The sequence below is a fragment of the Hesperophylax consimilis genome, chromosome 19 (genome assembly GCF_061612785.1).
Source record: "Hesperophylax consimilis isolate HC1 chromosome 19, BYU_Hcon_1.0, whole genome shotgun sequence".
In the NCBI taxonomy this organism is placed as follows: Eukaryota; Metazoa; Arthropoda; class Insecta; order Trichoptera; family Limnephilidae; genus Hesperophylax; species Hesperophylax consimilis.
In genome coordinates, this window is record NC_142854.1 from 29,484,122 (window position 1) to 29,502,766 (window position 18,645).

Genomic DNA, 18,645 nt, shown 5'->3' on the forward strand with positions numbered 1-18,645 from the left:
GCAATTGAACACATCAACTACATCTGAGAAAACATTGCCAACTGCATGTAATCTAGGTACAAGCGAGTATCTAAATGACTCAGTCCTGATTATATTGTTGCAATTAAAAAAAATTCTAGATCGACTAGCTCTTGTAGGTGTATTAAAGGTAATTAGACTCAATAAATCAGGGCTGTCTATAATACCATTATCAATTTTATAAATAAAAATCAAGTCGGAAACAAGTCTTCTATCTGAGAGTTTTAACAAGTTTAGTTCTTTCATCAAGTGATTATAGTTTATTGTTTCAATTGGTAGACCGAGTTTATAGTTTGAATCTTAGGAATTTATGCTGAATTTTTTCAATGGAATCAGAGTGGATTTTGAAGTGAGGGGACCAGATAGAAAAAGTATATTCGACTTGACTACGAACTAAAGAAGAATACAAAATTTTTAATGTAGAAATTTTACGAAAGTCTCTGCCATTTCGTAGAATAAAACCTAGCATTTTTAATCTTTTGTTTATAATGTCATTATAAAATCATTCTTGCTCTTCAGTTTCTCATGTTTATATGTTTAATATTGTTGGTAAATATTCTCGTTTTATTTTCTTACTTATTAAAAGGTGGTAGGGTTAGATGAACTGCCAAAGTAAGAAAAGGTCAAGGCGGTAGTTCCTGAAAACGGTGCAGTAAGCACCGAGAAGTTTCTGCAACAGCTGAAGAACCAGACCCCGCGGCTTCACACTAAAAAGTGTATCGTCCACGACTCGGTTAGGGAGAAAGACAGATATCGCCTGATGCAGAGACAGTGTGAAGGTGCTGAGGGAAATGGGTATGACGGCGCAAGTCGGCATAAGGAAGGCCATCTTCACAATGCGCGGACCCAACACCGAGGAGCGGATATATGGTTAAAGCGTAAGGATTAGACCCCTAAAAATAGCCTTCATTTAAAGGATTTCAAATTTCAATTCATCTTTGATTATTTTTACCACAGATTGATTGTATATCTTGAAACGAGATTTCATCTGAAATGCGTTGTCCTAAGAAAATGAGCTGTAAAAAAGGTCACTTAAAGCTCATTTTCGCAGAACAACATTTTGTCATCAACATGATGGATTTTTCTTGTTGTGACGGAATATTTCGACAGTTAAACATTTTTATTTTTAAAATAATATTTTAGGCTATCGAATAGGGTAGGTTCCGAATGAGAATTATATTGTGTATGGTCGCGCCTTTTATAGTTTTTTCTATCCTCGTCGATGGTGTGGGACGTACTTTTGTTGCACGCATAAAATTTGTCTAAATATTGACATATCTATGGTTAAATAGAGGACCAATTTGCTACGTACAAAAGCCCGAAGATATCGATTTAGTGGGTGGTTTATTTATGATTGCTTCCCTCTCATCAGTAACAGTTGCACCGTCTTTCTAAAGTAATAACATATAAACTTCATAACAATTATGTAAAATTTATACCACTTGAGATTATTTCAACAACCAACACATTTTTAAAGCAATGATTTAAAAATTGAAGTGCTTCTAATTCCTTGTGACGTTTCTTCAACGCTTTGAAATTGACGACCGCACTTTGCCTTGCATGTAAGTAGGTTCTAATTATGTCAACAAAGTAACATTTAAACTCGTAAATTGGTGCTTGTTTATTGTAAGAATATATCGCCAAGCACTTGATTGATTAGTTTTGACAGCGTTATAATATTATACTGAGCTACCCAACACTTGTAAATACGTGACAGATGAGATTAAATGGGTTTTTCATGGTTGATTTACGGCCGCTGTCGCACATTAAAACTAAGCGACTAGTAAGTTCATCTAATGCCTCGTTTGAACATCATATACATTTTGAAAAGAGAAAATTTATTTTGTGGTACCATTAGTTTTTAGTAAACTCTGACGAAATGCGAATTACTTATGAATCATATTGGCTTTTTCAACTACAAAAGCTATTAAAACTATGTGATGAATATTTTTGTTATGATATAGATAAGATTTGCTAATGACCTTACTTATTTTCATATTAGAGCCATGGATCTTCCCATCCCAGAGAATTTTACCATCAAGACTGAACCATGGTCGCAGGAAGAAAGCTCAGGTGAAAAACAGGCATTTACGGATATAGAAATCCACCTGCCTGGTGTGAAAATGGAATGTTTGCCGTATGCCGAGAGTGTTCGGCAATCCAGTAAGTGGCATTATCTATTGCATATCACAGAGGTGTTTCAGATGGGCGCAGTCGGAACTTCTATTTATGTTTTACTCTGACAACAAGCTAATATATTTACCAACAAATTTTTAATCTTTGTGCAACAAACTACATCAGAATTAACTACATCATCTCTTACCTTTACCAATAAATTATAACATTACTTTACCAAGCTAGTTTAATATAATCAATTATATTTGTAATATTTACTGACGTTGTAAATCAGGGATTTTTGTTTTTTTTTGGATATTCTTGCGTTTCTCCTTGCAAACTTTACTAGGATTTCCCAGGCATCTTTATTAACTGCTCATGCAGCAACGGCAATTGAAGATAATTATCATTCATCTTGAACTGCATGTCTGACGTCTATTTAGAAAAAAAATAACTCCTTTACCATATTTCAGATCTATTTCTATATAATAAACCTATCGGATGACGGATTTTTATACTATGGGATTTTGTACCCGCTTAGCAACCGCAAGTAGCTTATCAATTTGTTATTGTTTTATTATTCCAGGTAGCATTAATGTGGAGACTGTACCCATCAAAGCAAAATCAGAACCCCGAGAAGAAGATAGAGGGGACAATCACTTATGCGGAAATAAACATAGACCTGCCAGATATAAAAAAAGAATGCTTAAAGCAGTCTCGAGAATGCAGGTAAAATTTATTTTCGGTTTTCTGAATTAGTTTAAATAATTATCTAGTTATTTTAGACACGTACTTATTATTATCTGCCATCTTTTTCAGAGATGATAACGGACCTGAAGACGCATCCGGGAGAAAAAACTCATTCATGTACACACTGTAACTACTAATGCTCACGCAAATCACATTTAACAGTTCACTTACGCACCCATATTGGAGAAAAATCGTATCCATGTATCCATTGTAACTACTCCTTCTCACGCAAATCAAATTTAACGATGCACATTCGCATCATACACTTACCCACACGGCATGAAAACTTTATCCATTTTTCTAAGAAAAGTTTTCCAAACTGATATGGATGGCAGTATTTATTTTACTCTTCTTGGTTTGCCTTTGTAACTATAAAGTTTGGTTATATGGTTGAGTTTTATAGAGATAATTTTGAAAATATTCTGAATAATCTTTTTAATAAGTTTCAAGAGTTGGTGAAAGATGAGGTGAAACATTTGTTACGTAGCGGTTTAAATCTTAGTAAATAATAATAATAGAAGAATAATTGATGGACACAAGTAGCTGCTGCTATCCTGACAGTCACTAAATTCTCGCCATCAGCGTTCCGCGTGGCCAGAAACGGCAAACGACAGAAAAGCAATCCGAATACTAGGGAATATCCAGACTATTATTATGTATTAGGCCCTCTTCTCTTTCTAATATATATAAACACTTTATGTAACTTGGCAATTGATGGAACTATAATTTATTTTGCTGATGATACGGTAATCATCTTTGAATCTGATAATTGGAACTCAACTATGGAAAAAGCAAATAAGGGCCTAAATAAAGTAAAACATTGGTTATACGACAACCTTCTGACTCTTAATATTATTGACAAAACAAAATACTTACTTTTCTCCATACGCAAAGTCACTACTCCTCAAAACTGTCCTAATCTTATCATTCACTCATGCCCACAAAACCATATTACCCCTACGCCTCTCCTCAATAATTGCTCATGCACCATCCTAAAAAAATCCGACCAAATTAAATATCTAGGGGTTGTTATAGATGATCAACTACGTTGGGAGGGACATGTCAATTTCACAACAAAAAGACTCCGCAAATTGTGCTATATATTTCTCTCTCTCAGATCAATCTTGAACCTTCAAACAATAAGATGCATATATTTTGCACTTTTCCAATCAATAGCTACAAACGGTATCGTAGGATGGGGAGGCTGTGCAGCTTCAATTATTAATCCTATGATCTTAATTAAAAAACTGCTACTAAGGATTATATTAAAATGTCACCCATCTCACCCTTCAGACCCGCTTTTTAAAAAATTCGCAATCCTAGACATTAGACAATTATACGTTAAGACAATTCTTATACACATAAGGAAAAATGATTTAACACTCAAAACTCAACACAATATTTGCACCCGCTACTCATCACATCAAAAATGTAAAATTCATCCAACAAAAACAGCCTTCGCCCAGCGACAGTTCTCTTATATAGCGCCTAAAATGTTCAACTTACCGAGTATTGATATTAAGACATCGAAAACTGATGATCTTTATGCCATCAGTGTACAGAACTGGTTATTTGCTCAAGGAAGGAAATATTATAAAGAATGCCTTACAACTTAATAGTGTTCTTATTTTTCGAGTTAAAATTTTATCTCTAAATTAACTTTCAACAAATACTTTATATTACGCTGTTGCGATTATTCTTATTTTTATTACTATTATCCCTAGCATTATCTATTATTTTTATTTGTATACTACCTTATTTTATTTTTATCTTTATGTTTACAAGATTCACCTACTCCGATTCCTTTCCTGTATGTGATCATGTACATAATATTATATATTCAGAATTGGTTATTTATGAAGGGAAAGAACTATTTTAAAGAATACCTGGCATCATTAAATAAGTTCATTTGCTTTATTATTCTTTTTTTTCATTTCAATTCTGTTTAAAATTTCTTTTGAAAATAATTATTTAATTTATCTTTATTTTCATCTCTTTCCTATTTTCAGGTAAACCTATTTAACCTATACCTATTTTACAACTGAATTAATCATGTATTACATTTATATAATTATACACAAATTTCGATTACCATAATCGGACGTCTAGTGTGGTAGTCGAAAAGCATGTAAAAAACCTGTATCCAAATAGATTTTTATGAAAGTAATTAAATAATAATTAAGTAATAAAATATTTTTTTATGAAATAGATACTTCACGTCAGTGGGATCCACACTTGCCAAGAATATCCTCGATAAATGCAATAAAACTGAAACCGATCTTGCCAAGTTGGTCACCTCTAACCTCAACCATAAAATAGACAATATACAAACATCGACGAACGAAGTCTTGGAAATAATTGACGACCTAAAGCCATCCAACGCTTGTGGACCAGACAAAGTTTCGACAAATCTGCTAAAAGTAATTAAGTCATTCATAGCAACTCCGATAGCTTTTATCTCAAATCTATGTCTCAAATCAGGAACATTCCCTAACCATCTAAAACATTCGATTGTTGTATTACTACTTAAAAATGGAGATGAATCTGCGATTCAAAATTACCGGCTGATATCTCTGGTCAATTCGGTCTCAAAAATTATCGAGAAAATTGTCGAAAACCGTCTTAGCTTTTACCTTGAAGATAATAAGATTCTTTCTGAAAGACAATTTGGCTTCCGACCGGGTTAAGGTACCGAAAATGCCATTGGCAATCTTACTAAAGTAATTTCTAATAACATCGATCGAGGAATTAAAACCATCGCGCTCTTTCTGGATCTGGCTAAAGCTTTCGATACCATCTCGCACAAAATCCTTTTGAAAAAACTTCATCGAATCGGTATTCAGGGGCAGTTACTTAAATGGTTAGGAAGCTATCTAGAAAATCGAAGCCAAAGAGTTAATATTAGTGGCACTCTAAGCGATCCAGCCAATATCGAATTTGGTGTTCCACAGGGAAGTACTTTAGGACCGATATTGTTTAATATTTATATTAATGATCTTTGCAACAGTAACCTTGCCGATCATATTATCACTTTTGCTGACGATACGGTCTTAATATTTGAGGCGAAAAACTGGTTCGAAACGCATAGAAAAGCCGAAATTGGGATAAACAATGTTAAACATTGGCTGGATAATAATCTCCTTACTCTCAACACGGAGATGACAAAATTTATACGTTTTAGTGCAACTCAAGCGGGACAACCCAAGGAAATACTGAATATTACTATTCACATTTGTAATGAACCGAATACTTGTACTTGCAAAAACCTAGAATCCGTAGATAGTTTAAAATATTTAGGAATCACAATTGACAAATATCTGAGATGGGAAGAACACATTAACTCAACTGCCCCAAAGTCAGAAAACTTACCCACCTCTTTTTGACCATCAGAAATATTCTCTCTGTAAAAGATATGAAATCAATATACTATTCCATGTGTAATTCCTTACTCGAATATGCATCCCTAGGTTGGGGTGGCTGTGCCAAAACAATATTAGACCCTGGTTAAAGCACAAAAATCACTCCTAAGAGTCTTCCTCAAAAAACCATTCAGGTACCCCAGTGATGCATTATTCACGGAAATAAAAGTTCTCGATGTTAGACAACTGTATATTAGAAAGATTATATTACTTGCACAAAAACAACGTCAGCATTTCCCTTCCATCGACCACCTTCACGACACCCGACTTTCAAGGAATAATCCAATAGTCCCAATAAAAACCACGACGTCCCTTGGGCAACGGCAATTCTCGTACTTAGGACCTAAATTATTTAATATCATTCCTAATGCTTGGAAAACGAAAAGTACAAATGTTTTGCGCAAATTGGTCAACGACTGGCTCCTTGATTTAGGGAGGGTAAAAAGTGAAGATATGTTGATCAATAGATAATCTCATTATAAAAAATATATATGTACATTATTGTCAAAACACTGATACATATTTTTTTAAAGTACATACAATACAAAAACACATATTTATCACCTCTGAACACTATTGTCAATTCTGTATTAATCTGTACTTTATTTATCAATGCTATCGATTATTTTCTAATCATCCAACTATATTATAAACTTATAAACTACCCTTCCCATTTTTTCTACCTTTTTTCTACCTTACTACTCCTGTGGTGATCTGTCTTTTTATTACAACTATCTGGCTGTTATTTACTTTACCGGTTTGTTTTATATTAAGTACTAAATTATAATATGAACTAAATTTGTCAATTTGACTGGCCAAAAACAGGATCCATTCCTAGTTGGCTAGTCAAAGTTTCCGCATGTTTTATTGTATGATTTTTATGTGAAATAAATTTATTATTATTATTATTAAAATAATAAAGAAAAAAAAATTATGGATAATCACACTAAAATCCTTTTAATAAGGCGACACAGTATAAACTCCTGGCTGAACTTCTCAATGAAACTAACTCGCATGCACATGTTTTAACGTGTACGATGCACGTGGACAATGGCCGCCTACACTTCGCTCACCGATTGAAGAACTATGTTAGCTTGACCATCCTATCCCCTTTCCATGTGTTTTCATAAAATCACTTCCGATTTCGTAATTTAAATTCAGAGTCAAAGACTGAACTTAGTTAGGATTATATTTTGTACCCGTAATGCTTTGCATGCCCCATGAGTATAAGATGTGTTCTACGCATTGATGTATTTATACAAGATTAGCCTTGTCTAGTTAAATCCATTTTAAAAATGACATCACATAGCGTACGTCACAAATATGGAGATGAACTTAACAACCCAACTCTGTTTGGACTCCTTGTACAAACGTTCGAACTCGTAAGCGAAACCAAGGAACAGCGTTCATTTTGTTACCGAGTTGTTGTTGTAATTTGAATACAAAACCGTCACCAAATAACATTTTTTGCTTAACCAGGTCTGAATCAGGTAAAGGACTAATCAATAACACAAAATGATTTTTATTTTCACATTTTAAGTTTTGGATTCTGTACACTACATATTGAACCAAAACGGGAAACGTACACTTATTTACTATTGAGTAGAAGTTTTATGAATTTACAAAATTATTTATATAAAATAGTATATAATTATCAAAGAAACCGTTTACTTTGTGGCTTGACACTTTAATCAAATGAAAAGTTTTTTTTTTTAACCGCTTCGTTAGGTTTATAAGACAGAATTATAAAAAACTAGTCTAGGTATAAAAAATGTATAAATTATAATATCAAAATAAAGCGAGAGAAATCATATGGTGGGGAGGTACAAGGGAGGGTGGGGGTTACATGGTAATTAAGAAATTATGATTTTACCTTCCTTCCCAAAGATTGGAGTGAACCGCGACAACAACCTTGCCAAATGCATGCCGATCGGACCGAAATTTACTTCGTATATTAACTGCTGTAATGTCATACGATTTAAGAGAAATGCCTATTCGGTTTATTTTTGTAGTACCATTTTTGTGAAATATATAGATGGTGCTTAATCAAAGCTAGACATTAACAACCAGTAATTAAAATAACCTTTTTCAGATTGAGCAACGATACCTAATTTGTGGGTATATTACATTCTCTCCTCCACACAGAATGCTCAAAGATTATAAAGGACCTGAAGGAAATTGCAGTCTAAACGTTTGGGATGAAAATGATTTGAGCACAAATGGCTTCCTGATGATGGTACGGTCAACGTGTTCCGATATCGTGATAATTAATGTATTCGAAATTTACTAACAATTTAACAGGAAACCTGTTTATTCATTTGTTAAGGGCCTGCAATCCCTTTTTTAAATAAATTAGAAAAACTCTGTTCCGACATCGTGATAATGAATGTATTCGAAATTTACTAAAAGTTCAACCAGAAACCTGTTCATTCGTTCGTTAAAGGCCTGTGTTGGCACCTAGCATCGTGCTACCTACCTTTATATCCTTTATAAAATTATTGTGGCCTATCGACCTCTCCCCTCCCCTCCTCTCCTCTCCTATGCCGACGTTAGTTGATTAAAAATATTCGTCCTGTCAACATCGTTTGATTACGGAGCCCCCTTTATCGACCGTGTCGAAATCAAAGCCATCGTGAGCTCGCGCATGGTGAAATTTGTGAATTGTTGTGAACCAGCGCAAAGAAGAATTGAAAACCGTGGAAGAATAGAAAAGGGTAAGTCGGCATTCCGAACCTTTCCATTTCCTATGATTCCGCGTTGCGACGGTGCTATATCCGTCCCCAACATTGGTCATTCGAGCCTGATAATTTATATTAATTGAAAAAATTGTGGTTAATTTAATTATTTCAAGGTTAAATTGTTCATAAAAGTTGATCTATGTGTAAAATTCGCGTCAGCCGTGCTGTTCGCGAAAATTGCCTGTAGGTAGTAAAAAATACTTAACTGGTGACAAATTTGTTAATATTTCAAATAAATTGTTGTATTCACTCGGCATTTTTGTGCAGATTAATTTCTCAATACAATGGCTGAGAAAAAAGTACTTTTTTTGCAATCCCGACGTGAGCGAATAGTATCTCGTATTCGTATTACGCAAGAGCTCATAGCGAGCACTTATGATGATAGTAAGAAAAAAGATACGTTTCTTGCTAGATGTGAAAAGTTAAAAGATTGGTTACAAGAATTTGAATCAGTTCAAAACGAGATTGAGGAACAATTACTGTCATTAGACAAGATTACAGAAATGTCAGAACTAGGAAACATTGCGAATAATGTTGATTCAATGTATTTCGAGATCATGCAAATGAAAAGCGTTATCACTAGTAATAATGAAAATTCAATTCCAAAAACGGCAAGTAATTCGGTGATTCGTGCACCAGTGATAAAGCTGCCCACTTTTGATAGTAACATTAAAAGTTGGTGCTCATTTCATTCATTATTTAAAAGTCTTATACATGACAGCAATGCATACACTAATGTAGAAAAATACCATTATCTTTTATCAGTTATTACAGGGCCGGCACTGGCATTTATACAATCATTGCCTCTTATCGAAGAGAATTATGACATTGCCTGGAATATTCTGGTAAATCAATACCAAAATTCTAGAATTCTTTTCACGCATTATGTTGATGAAATTCTTAATTTAAAAATATTACAAAACGAGTCTGCGTCAGGTATAGCGCGGTTACTCAGTACGTTTCAAGAGAATTGCGCCGCTATAAAAGCGATGAATATAGAAAATATCTTTGATAAATTTGTTGGTCATATTATGATACGATCGATGGATCTGACTACTAAACGTCAATTTGAATCCAAATTGCCCGGTGAAGAGATTCCAGGGTTGGATTCAATTTTCGAGTTTCTGAGAAATCAAACGCGTATTTTAGAAATGTTATCTCCACATACTACAAAAGAGAAAAAAGGTTCGTTTAAAACGTTGTTATCTGCCAATAAGAATTATAATAACCTTAATTGTCCATTATGTAAAGGTGCACATTTTCTTTACAAATGTGCATCTTTTACATCTTTAAGTCCCCATCAAAGGAGGGACAAAATTAAAACTTTAAACCGTTGTTTCAATTGTTTGAAACAACACCATGTAAAAGATTGTGTATCAAAATTTACATGCCAGGTTTGTAATAAAAAACACCATTCAATGTTGCACATTGCCGCCGAACCATCGGGCGAAAATGAACTTAATAATTCAAGTGCAGCCCTGGCCGCAACAACGATTCCGAGCGGTTCTACCGTTTTGTTAGGAACTGTACAACTTGAGGTCCGAAATCAGTATAATGATTATATACCTATCCGCGCCGTCGTGGATTGTGGGAGCCAAGTCTCTCTGATTACGGAAAGATGTACTCAGCTCTTGGGTTTGTCAATTAAAAAACATCGTATTTCACTGAACGGTTTAGGAAATTCTAGTATAAATTCTTGTCATGGAAAAACAAAATGTTTTATAAAACCTCGAAATAAAAAAGGGCCTATTCTTCAATGTCAAACTGTCGTGATTACAGAAATCACTTCTAATCATCCGTCATATGATTTACCATCGAGTGGAACGTCACAATTTAAAAATTTAAAATTAGCTGATGAATCATATTACAAGTCGGGCAAAATAGACCTTTTGTTAGGAGCTGACGTATACTTGGATATATTTAATAGTGGCCATGAAATAATTCACGGCTCTCCATGTGCTGTAAACAGTGTATTCGGTTACATTATAATGGGGAAGATGGAAAATTCGTCATTTCAAACGCCTTCGTCTTTATTTGTTGAAACAAATTCGTTAAGCAATACTCTTAGAAAATTTTGGGAAATTGAAGAAACACCTTCAATTGTGACGAGTAATCCGGACGACGAATTAGCCGAAACAATCTACGCTTCGAATCACTATCGAGAATGTGATGGTAGATATGTTGTACCATTATTAACAAAATCAGAAATTATGCCTTCTCAAAATTCCTTAAAACTTGCGGAATCGCGATTGAACAAACTAGAAATTTGTTTTAAAAGGGATCCCATGTTAGCAATTAATTACGGAAATTTTATACAAGAATATGAGGGTCTGGGACACATGACACGGGTACCTCGGAATTTAGATGCATTCTATTTACCTCATCATTGTGTTTTGAATCCTGACAGTAAAACTACAAAACTACGTGTGGTTTTTGATGGGTCGGCAAAAACCCAACCAAATAACTTATCTCTAAATGACTTATTATTGAACGGTCCAAAATTGCAAACTGAAATTCCACGTATGATTTTAAATTTTCGTTTTCATAAGTATGTATTTACAGCTGATATTTGTAAGATGTATAGGCAAATATTAATTATTCCATCTCAGCGTAAATTCCAAAATATTTTGTGGAGAGAATCTCAGAATGAACCGGTTATTGATTTCGAGTTACAAACTGTAACGTACGGGTTGTCTAGTTCACCATTCTTGGCCATTCGTACCCTTCGCCAGCTAGCACAAGATGAAGGATCAAAGTATCCTGACGCTGCCAAGGTTCTATGCGATGATTTTTATGTAGATGATTTGGTAACAGGGACAGAAACTATTAGCACAGCCCTCAGACTAAAACAAGATATCATTGGATTGTTAAATCTTGGGAAATTAGAACTTAGTAAATGGCAATCTAATACACCGTCACTTTTGGATCACGTTTCGCAAGAGCACCAGCAAGATGGTCATTCTTTTGATAACGCCGGAACTGATCAAATTGTTAAAATATTAGGCATTCAGTGGAGTCCAACGACTGATAATTTTACCTACAAGGTTGATCTACCTTCAAATAAGATATGCACAAAAAGAACAATTTTATCAACGGTAGCTCGTTTATTCGACCCACTTGGGATCATCACCCCAGTGAAATTTTTCGCAAAATGTCTATTACAGGAACTATGGAAGTTAGGTGTCGATTGGGACGATCGTGATGTTCCACCACATATTCATAATACGTGGAGTAAATTTGTAAGTCAACTTTCATTACTTCGAACATTGAATATTCCTAGATATTACAACACGGTGATGACAAGTCGTCTTTTCCTCGTAGGGTTCTGTGACGCTTCACAATTGGGTTATTCTGCAGTGGTATATTTATTAGAGCGTAATAGCAATACCACTCACATCTTAATGGGAAAATCGAAGGTCGCTCCTTTGAAAACCCTGTCAATTCCACGACTAGAATTATGTGGGGCCGTTCTTCTCACGAAACTTGTAAAGTATATTATGTCATCTGTAAAGTTTGCCGAACAAATAGAAAACGTTTTTCTATTTACAGATTCGACTATTGTACTAGCGTGGCTAAAAACGCCGCCATATTTATTGAAAACATTTGTCGCTAATAGGGTTGTACAAATACTGGAAAATACACCAAATGCTGTTTGGAAACATGTTGTCTCGGAGGAAAATTGTGCCGATTCTGGTTCAAGAGGGCTTTTCCCAGCAGACATTATATCACACCCTTTGTGGTTTACGGGACCAAAATGGCTTCACCAACCAATAGCACTCTGGCCTTGTTCAGCTGTGTACAATCAATCTGACGGAGAAATACCAGAACTCAAAACATGCAACCTTAAAACGTTTGTATCATCTCAAATAGTACCTAATTCGATTATTAGTAAATATTCTTCATTTTATAAATTGCAACGCGTCGTTGCTTGGATAATGCGTTTCGTAAATAATTGTCAGAAACGTCCTGGTAGTGGAAATTCAAACTCGACTTATCTAAGTTCTCGCGAATTAAATGATTCGCTTATGAAAATCGTACGCATTGAACAGGAAACGTATTTTTCTGTTGATATACGTAATATGCGAAATGGCAGTCCATGTTCAACGCAAATTCAAAACTTGAAACCGTTTCTTGATAGCCACGGTATTATCAGGGTGGGCGGTCGACTCAAGTATTCAAATTTGTCATATGAAAGTAAATTTCCGATCTTACTTCCGAAAATCTGTCATTTAGCTTATTTAATTATAGATTATTATCATAAACTATATCTTCATGTTGGGCCACGAAGCCTTCAATTCACTATTCAGCGTAAATTTTGGATAGTGGCTGCACGGAATAAAATTCGCTCACAACTGTCGAAATGCATTGTCTGCTATCAAATGAAATCTTCGGTGCTACCTCCCCTAATGGGTGATTTACCTCCCTCTCGAGTGCAACAAAGCCGTGCTTTTTCTCGAGTTGGTGTAGATTTCGGAGGACCTTTCACCTTGAAAGATCACAAACGTAGGGGAGCAAAAACGTCAAAGGGTTATTTATGTCTATTTGTATGTATGGCGACGAAAGCAGTTCATTTAGAGATCGTGTCTGATTTATCTTCTGAAGCATTTATTGCAGCCCTTAGCCGGTTTACAGATCGTCGAGGGTTATGTTCTGAAATCATAAGCGATAACGGAACCAATTTCGTCGGTGCAAATCGGTACCTACTCGGTATAAATAAATTCTTGGCATCACAGCGTGATGTTATATCTAATCATCTAATTCAGAGCGGCATTATTTGGTCTTTTAACCCTCCAGCAAGTCCTCATTTCGGAGGCTTATTTGAGGCAGGGATAAAATCTGTAAAATACCATTTAAAACGGGTGATAGGTGAGACCGTTCTAACTTATGAAGAATTTGCGACAGTTCTCACTAGAATTGAGGCCATCCTCAACTCCCGCCCTTTGTGTTCAATGAGCTCAGACCCCGAGGATGTGAATGGACTCACCCCGGGCCACTTTTTAATCGGTGGATTCCTACTAGGTTTGCCTGAATATGACTTTCTTGACACCACGTCTAATCGTTTAAGTAGGTGGCAACATCTCCAAAAGATGTCGCAACATTTCTGGAAACGTTGGCATTTAGAATATTTAAATACGCTTCAACAACGATCAAAGTGGTGCAAAATCAATCCAAACATTAAATTAGGTCAATTAGTGTTAATAAAGGACGATCGTCTTCCACCGATGAAGTGGGTATTAGGACGAATTATCCACGTTCATCCCGGTAAGGATGGAATAGTTAGGGTAGCTACTGTTAAAACTCAATCTGGTTCGTTGGTTCGACCAGTGATAAAGCTTTGCCCGTTACCGGAAGAATAAAATTATTATTAGTGATAAATCTTAAGATATACATCTAAAATAAAAATACGTTTTCATTTTCCATATTTTTGTTGTGTTTTATTTTTATTTTATTTACCATTGGGATCTATATATATATATATTTTTTGTTGTTGTTTAGATGTCTATACTCTAATTCTCGTTTTGTTTCTTACTCAGATTCTAGACCAAAGGAATATTACTAATGTTAAATATTTTTCAAAACCAAAAATTTTGTTATGGTCCAGGAACCATTCTTTGAAAAGTTATACTTAATTTAGTAAAGAGTTATTTTTTTTATTTTTTATTGTTTTCTGCGAGGCATTCCGGATACAACTTGAATGAACAATTTACCCATGTATATATTTGAATTTACCTTTTATTAAATTTTGTATCATAATTATTAATTCGTTCAAATTAGGTGGGCGGAAATGTTGGCACCTAGCATCGTGCTACCTACCTTTATATCCTTTATAAAATTATTGTGGCCTATCGACCTCTCCCCTCCCCTCCTCTCCTCTCCTATGCCGACGTTAGTTGATTAAAAATATTCGTCCTGTCAACATCGTTTGATTACGGAGCCCCCTTTATCGACCGTGTCGAAATCAAAGCCATCGTGAGCTCGCGCATGGTGAAATTTGTGAATTGTTGTGAACCAGCGCAAAGAAGAATTGAAAACCGTGGAAGAATAGAAAAGGGTAAGTCGGCATTCCGAACCTTTCCATTTCCTATGATTCCGCGTTGCGACGGTGCTATATCCGTCCCCAACAGCCTGCAATCCGCTTTTTTTAAATAAATTAGCAAACACTCTTTTTTCCGTATTTGTAAATATGTATTTACTTATTTTGTAAGAAAAAATCAGCTTTTATATAATATACAATGATAGATATAAATATACAAGTTAACTGAAGTCAAGCCACAGAAGTTTCTTACGTTAAAGTTCATTAGAAATGAAGGTTTAATATCTTGAAATTAATTTGGTGAGGAAGGGGAGAGGAATAGGAAAATAGGAAGAGGATAGGAGATGCTCCCGATACATTCCATAATCTCATATTAATAATCGATCGTACGCATTACTTCATATCGATATTTCTGTATTCCTGCGGGGAAACGGCGTGATGGTTAGTTAGTTAGATAGTAAGAATCTTATTTTATACTATCTGTACCTGGCCACGCATTTCTGTGGCTCGGTCTACCTGTGCAGATAGAAAAACAATAGCGCGTAACCAATTTTGTGGTTATTACCAAAAATGTCAATGCTGTAAAATTTTGTATTAGATTGTGCACATATACGAGGAATTGGGGAATTTTTTCGAAAGTTATATATAATAAATATTACCTAGTTATTTTCACAAAATTGAATCCGGATTGCTTATATCCATTTCTCAATTTTTTCTCGGTTTGTGGGGAAACCTAAGCGAAAAAAAGACATTTTAAGAATAATAATCGGAATGTATATAGAAAATATTTATTCTTGTACCTAACATTTTAAGCCTACATAAACGTTCCTTTTCATGTAACATATCTTCCACCACCTTCATCACCTCTACAGCAATAGTTATAATAAAAAAGGTAAGTGTAATATATATTTTTTCAATGAAAAGAAAAATATAATTAAAATAGTAAACACAAAATAAATTACTCAACGACGCGATTTTTTCATATAATTTAACATGCAAATAATTGTGGACTTACTACAACCCTGAATAGAGACAAGACTAAAAAAAAAAACAATTCTTCTAAAGTTTTTTGCGCGCATCAAGTAAGAACGCGTGATTTTAACCAACACATCAATAATTATCATGTGGCAAGCTCGTGCCATGTACTATTGTTTATATGTATTCGTTAAAAGCGTATAACACACTGCATGACGTCATGATTGTGACTAGTTTGAAAGATGACGTCAGAAAATTTACTTGTCGTTAGTGAAATTCTATTAATTTCTGATATTTGTTAATGCGTTGCCTTCAATCTATCGGTAAGGTACTTAGGTATATTTTTTTTAATTCAGATAGCTGATTACATTTTCTAAAATAAAGTCCGCTATAGGTACAATCAGTGGCAGATTAACCCTAAGGCAAAGTAGGCACGTGCCTAGGGGCGCCAGTTACAAAGGGGCGCCGGCGGGCGCCCCTAGAATTAAAAAAATATATATATAAACTTAATTTTGTAAGTAAGTATGCTCCTGCTTACACAATATAAAAGATTATTTACTTCTGTAGAGATGCAGAGCTTCCAAAGCATACTCGCCTTCTTGATTATTCCTCCATGCCTCCATCGCATGATTTTTTAATAGAAGACCGCTCGCTCGTGGATTCGTTCGCGGGCGTTGCTAGATTGCAGGGCAAAGGGCGCAGCGGGGGCAGGGGCTAAGCGGCCGGCACCGGACTTCCGAACGGATGACGGGGTGACAGTCACACTCATCACTTTCAGCTTGGATGTCGCCGGTTACGCGCGCTTCTATTGATTACGTACTCGCAGCGGTATTTGTGTGAATTAATTAGTACATTGCGTTTTAGTTCATTACCCAAATAATGAGTGAATTGAAGAAGAAACCTAGTGGTGCAGCTTATAAAAGGAAGGCTAAGGAAAAAGAAGAAAAAAATCAAAATATTATAAAGCATACGAAACATATTGAGACATTTTTTTCTAAATTAAAAAGTGATGATTCGGAATTTTCTAACGCAATCGTCTTCTACCGAGTCTATACAATGTGAAATTCCTACTAGTTCTAAACAACACGATTTGTCCATGCTGCCTACTCCGTCAGCCGTAGAAGTTGTGAGGCAGTCGCAAAATAGACTGTTTATCGTTTCTGTTATTCCTTTACATAAATAATTGATCATTTAAATTTTTTATGTTTTATTAATTATCCCTATTAATATTATAACTGCGAAAGTGTATATGTGTGTGTTTGTATAGGTATATGTTACTTCTTCATGCAAAAAAACTACTGAACCGATTGTGATGAAACTTGGTATGTAAAAAAAAGATAGCTGGCAGTGTTGCCAACGAGGGCGATATATCGCCATTTAGGCTACTCAGAACGAGAATCGGCACTGAAAAAATCTAAAAGGCGACTGGTCGGGCTACTTCAGAGTCAAGTTAAACTTATTACTCACGTAAAAACATCAATTTTAAACAATTCTCTAGCCACCCCCCCCCCCCCATCAATTTTTTTTTTCGGGACAAATTTTATTTTCTTGAAATTCTCTAGCCACCCCCCCCCCCCTCCCACGAAATTTTTATTTTCACGTAAAACCCACCTAACTACAAATTCGGCTACTTTAGGTACTTGTTAAAATTTATAATATGTGGTCGCTAGAAGGGCGCCGATGAGGTGCTTGCCTAGGGCGCTCTCAACAGTTAATCCGCCTCTGGGTACAATCTAAAATATTTGGAGCTGGGTTATTTTTGTGATTGAAAAAATGAACTTGCCCAGCATAGCTGACAAGCAAAATAGCTTAACTCTAGACAAACAAAAGGTAAAACGCAATGCACAGTGCCCATTTCGCATTGCGACACAAAGCGTGCGACTTTTCATAAATGTGCACGTGAACCAAACCAAAATTGTGTTGAGGTTATTTTTCAATAGTTACACGGCTTGTCTAGTAGTATTTAGTCTATGGTTCTACGTGATAATCCTTTTTCTTTTTTAAAGTTGCCCTTTGCTATAATATTATTATAACGTTGAAATCTTCTTGACTTTTCGTTGAGTCCCTTGTCTTTACTGAACCCTTTTCCTGTTCTGAATGATGGTTGCAGAAACTGATAGCTGACTCCACACCTCGAGAGAGATTCGTCACGCCTTAATAAGAGCTAGCCGGAGGTAATGCTCAAGGATAAAACACCTTATCCCATCTATGTCGATCGACTTATATTCAATGTTGGGATTTAACTTGGTCGCCGTTCTTTCATTCTAAAGTCTATGTATATTACACATTGCAAAGTTGATATATTATATTTGTAAACATGAAAAATAACAACAACAAAAAAATTCAGTTCTAAACCCACAGATACGAAGACTTCAGTCTATTATGAATACATAAACCTAATATGTCAGTAGTTCCTAGCTGTAGACATATCCAATAAAGCTTTTCAAATGTTGGACTTTATTTTAAGAGTATTTAATGACTTTCATAATATCGACACTATTTAAAACTTTGTACGTCACTAGAAAGTAGTCATATCTAGTATTATTCCATCAAAAATTATGAAATTATTTACATTAACACACACTTGAAAGAATGC

At 35.1% G+C, this 18,645-nt stretch overlaps 1 protein-coding gene across 1 annotated transcript in view; it reads left to right on the forward strand.

The window, feature by feature from the left end:
• Positions 1–2,024: 2,024 nt before the first annotated feature.
• The window catches only part of LOC149415096 (uncharacterized), a 43,440-nt gene continuing 26,819 nt past the window's right edge, over positions 2,025–18,645 (forward strand). The window contains exon 1 of the mRNA XM_089642997.1: positions 2,025–2,181. Within this exon, the coding sequence (XP_089499123.1) occupies positions 2,025–2,181 (157 nt within the window). The remainder of the gene's footprint in view (positions 2,182–18,645) is intronic.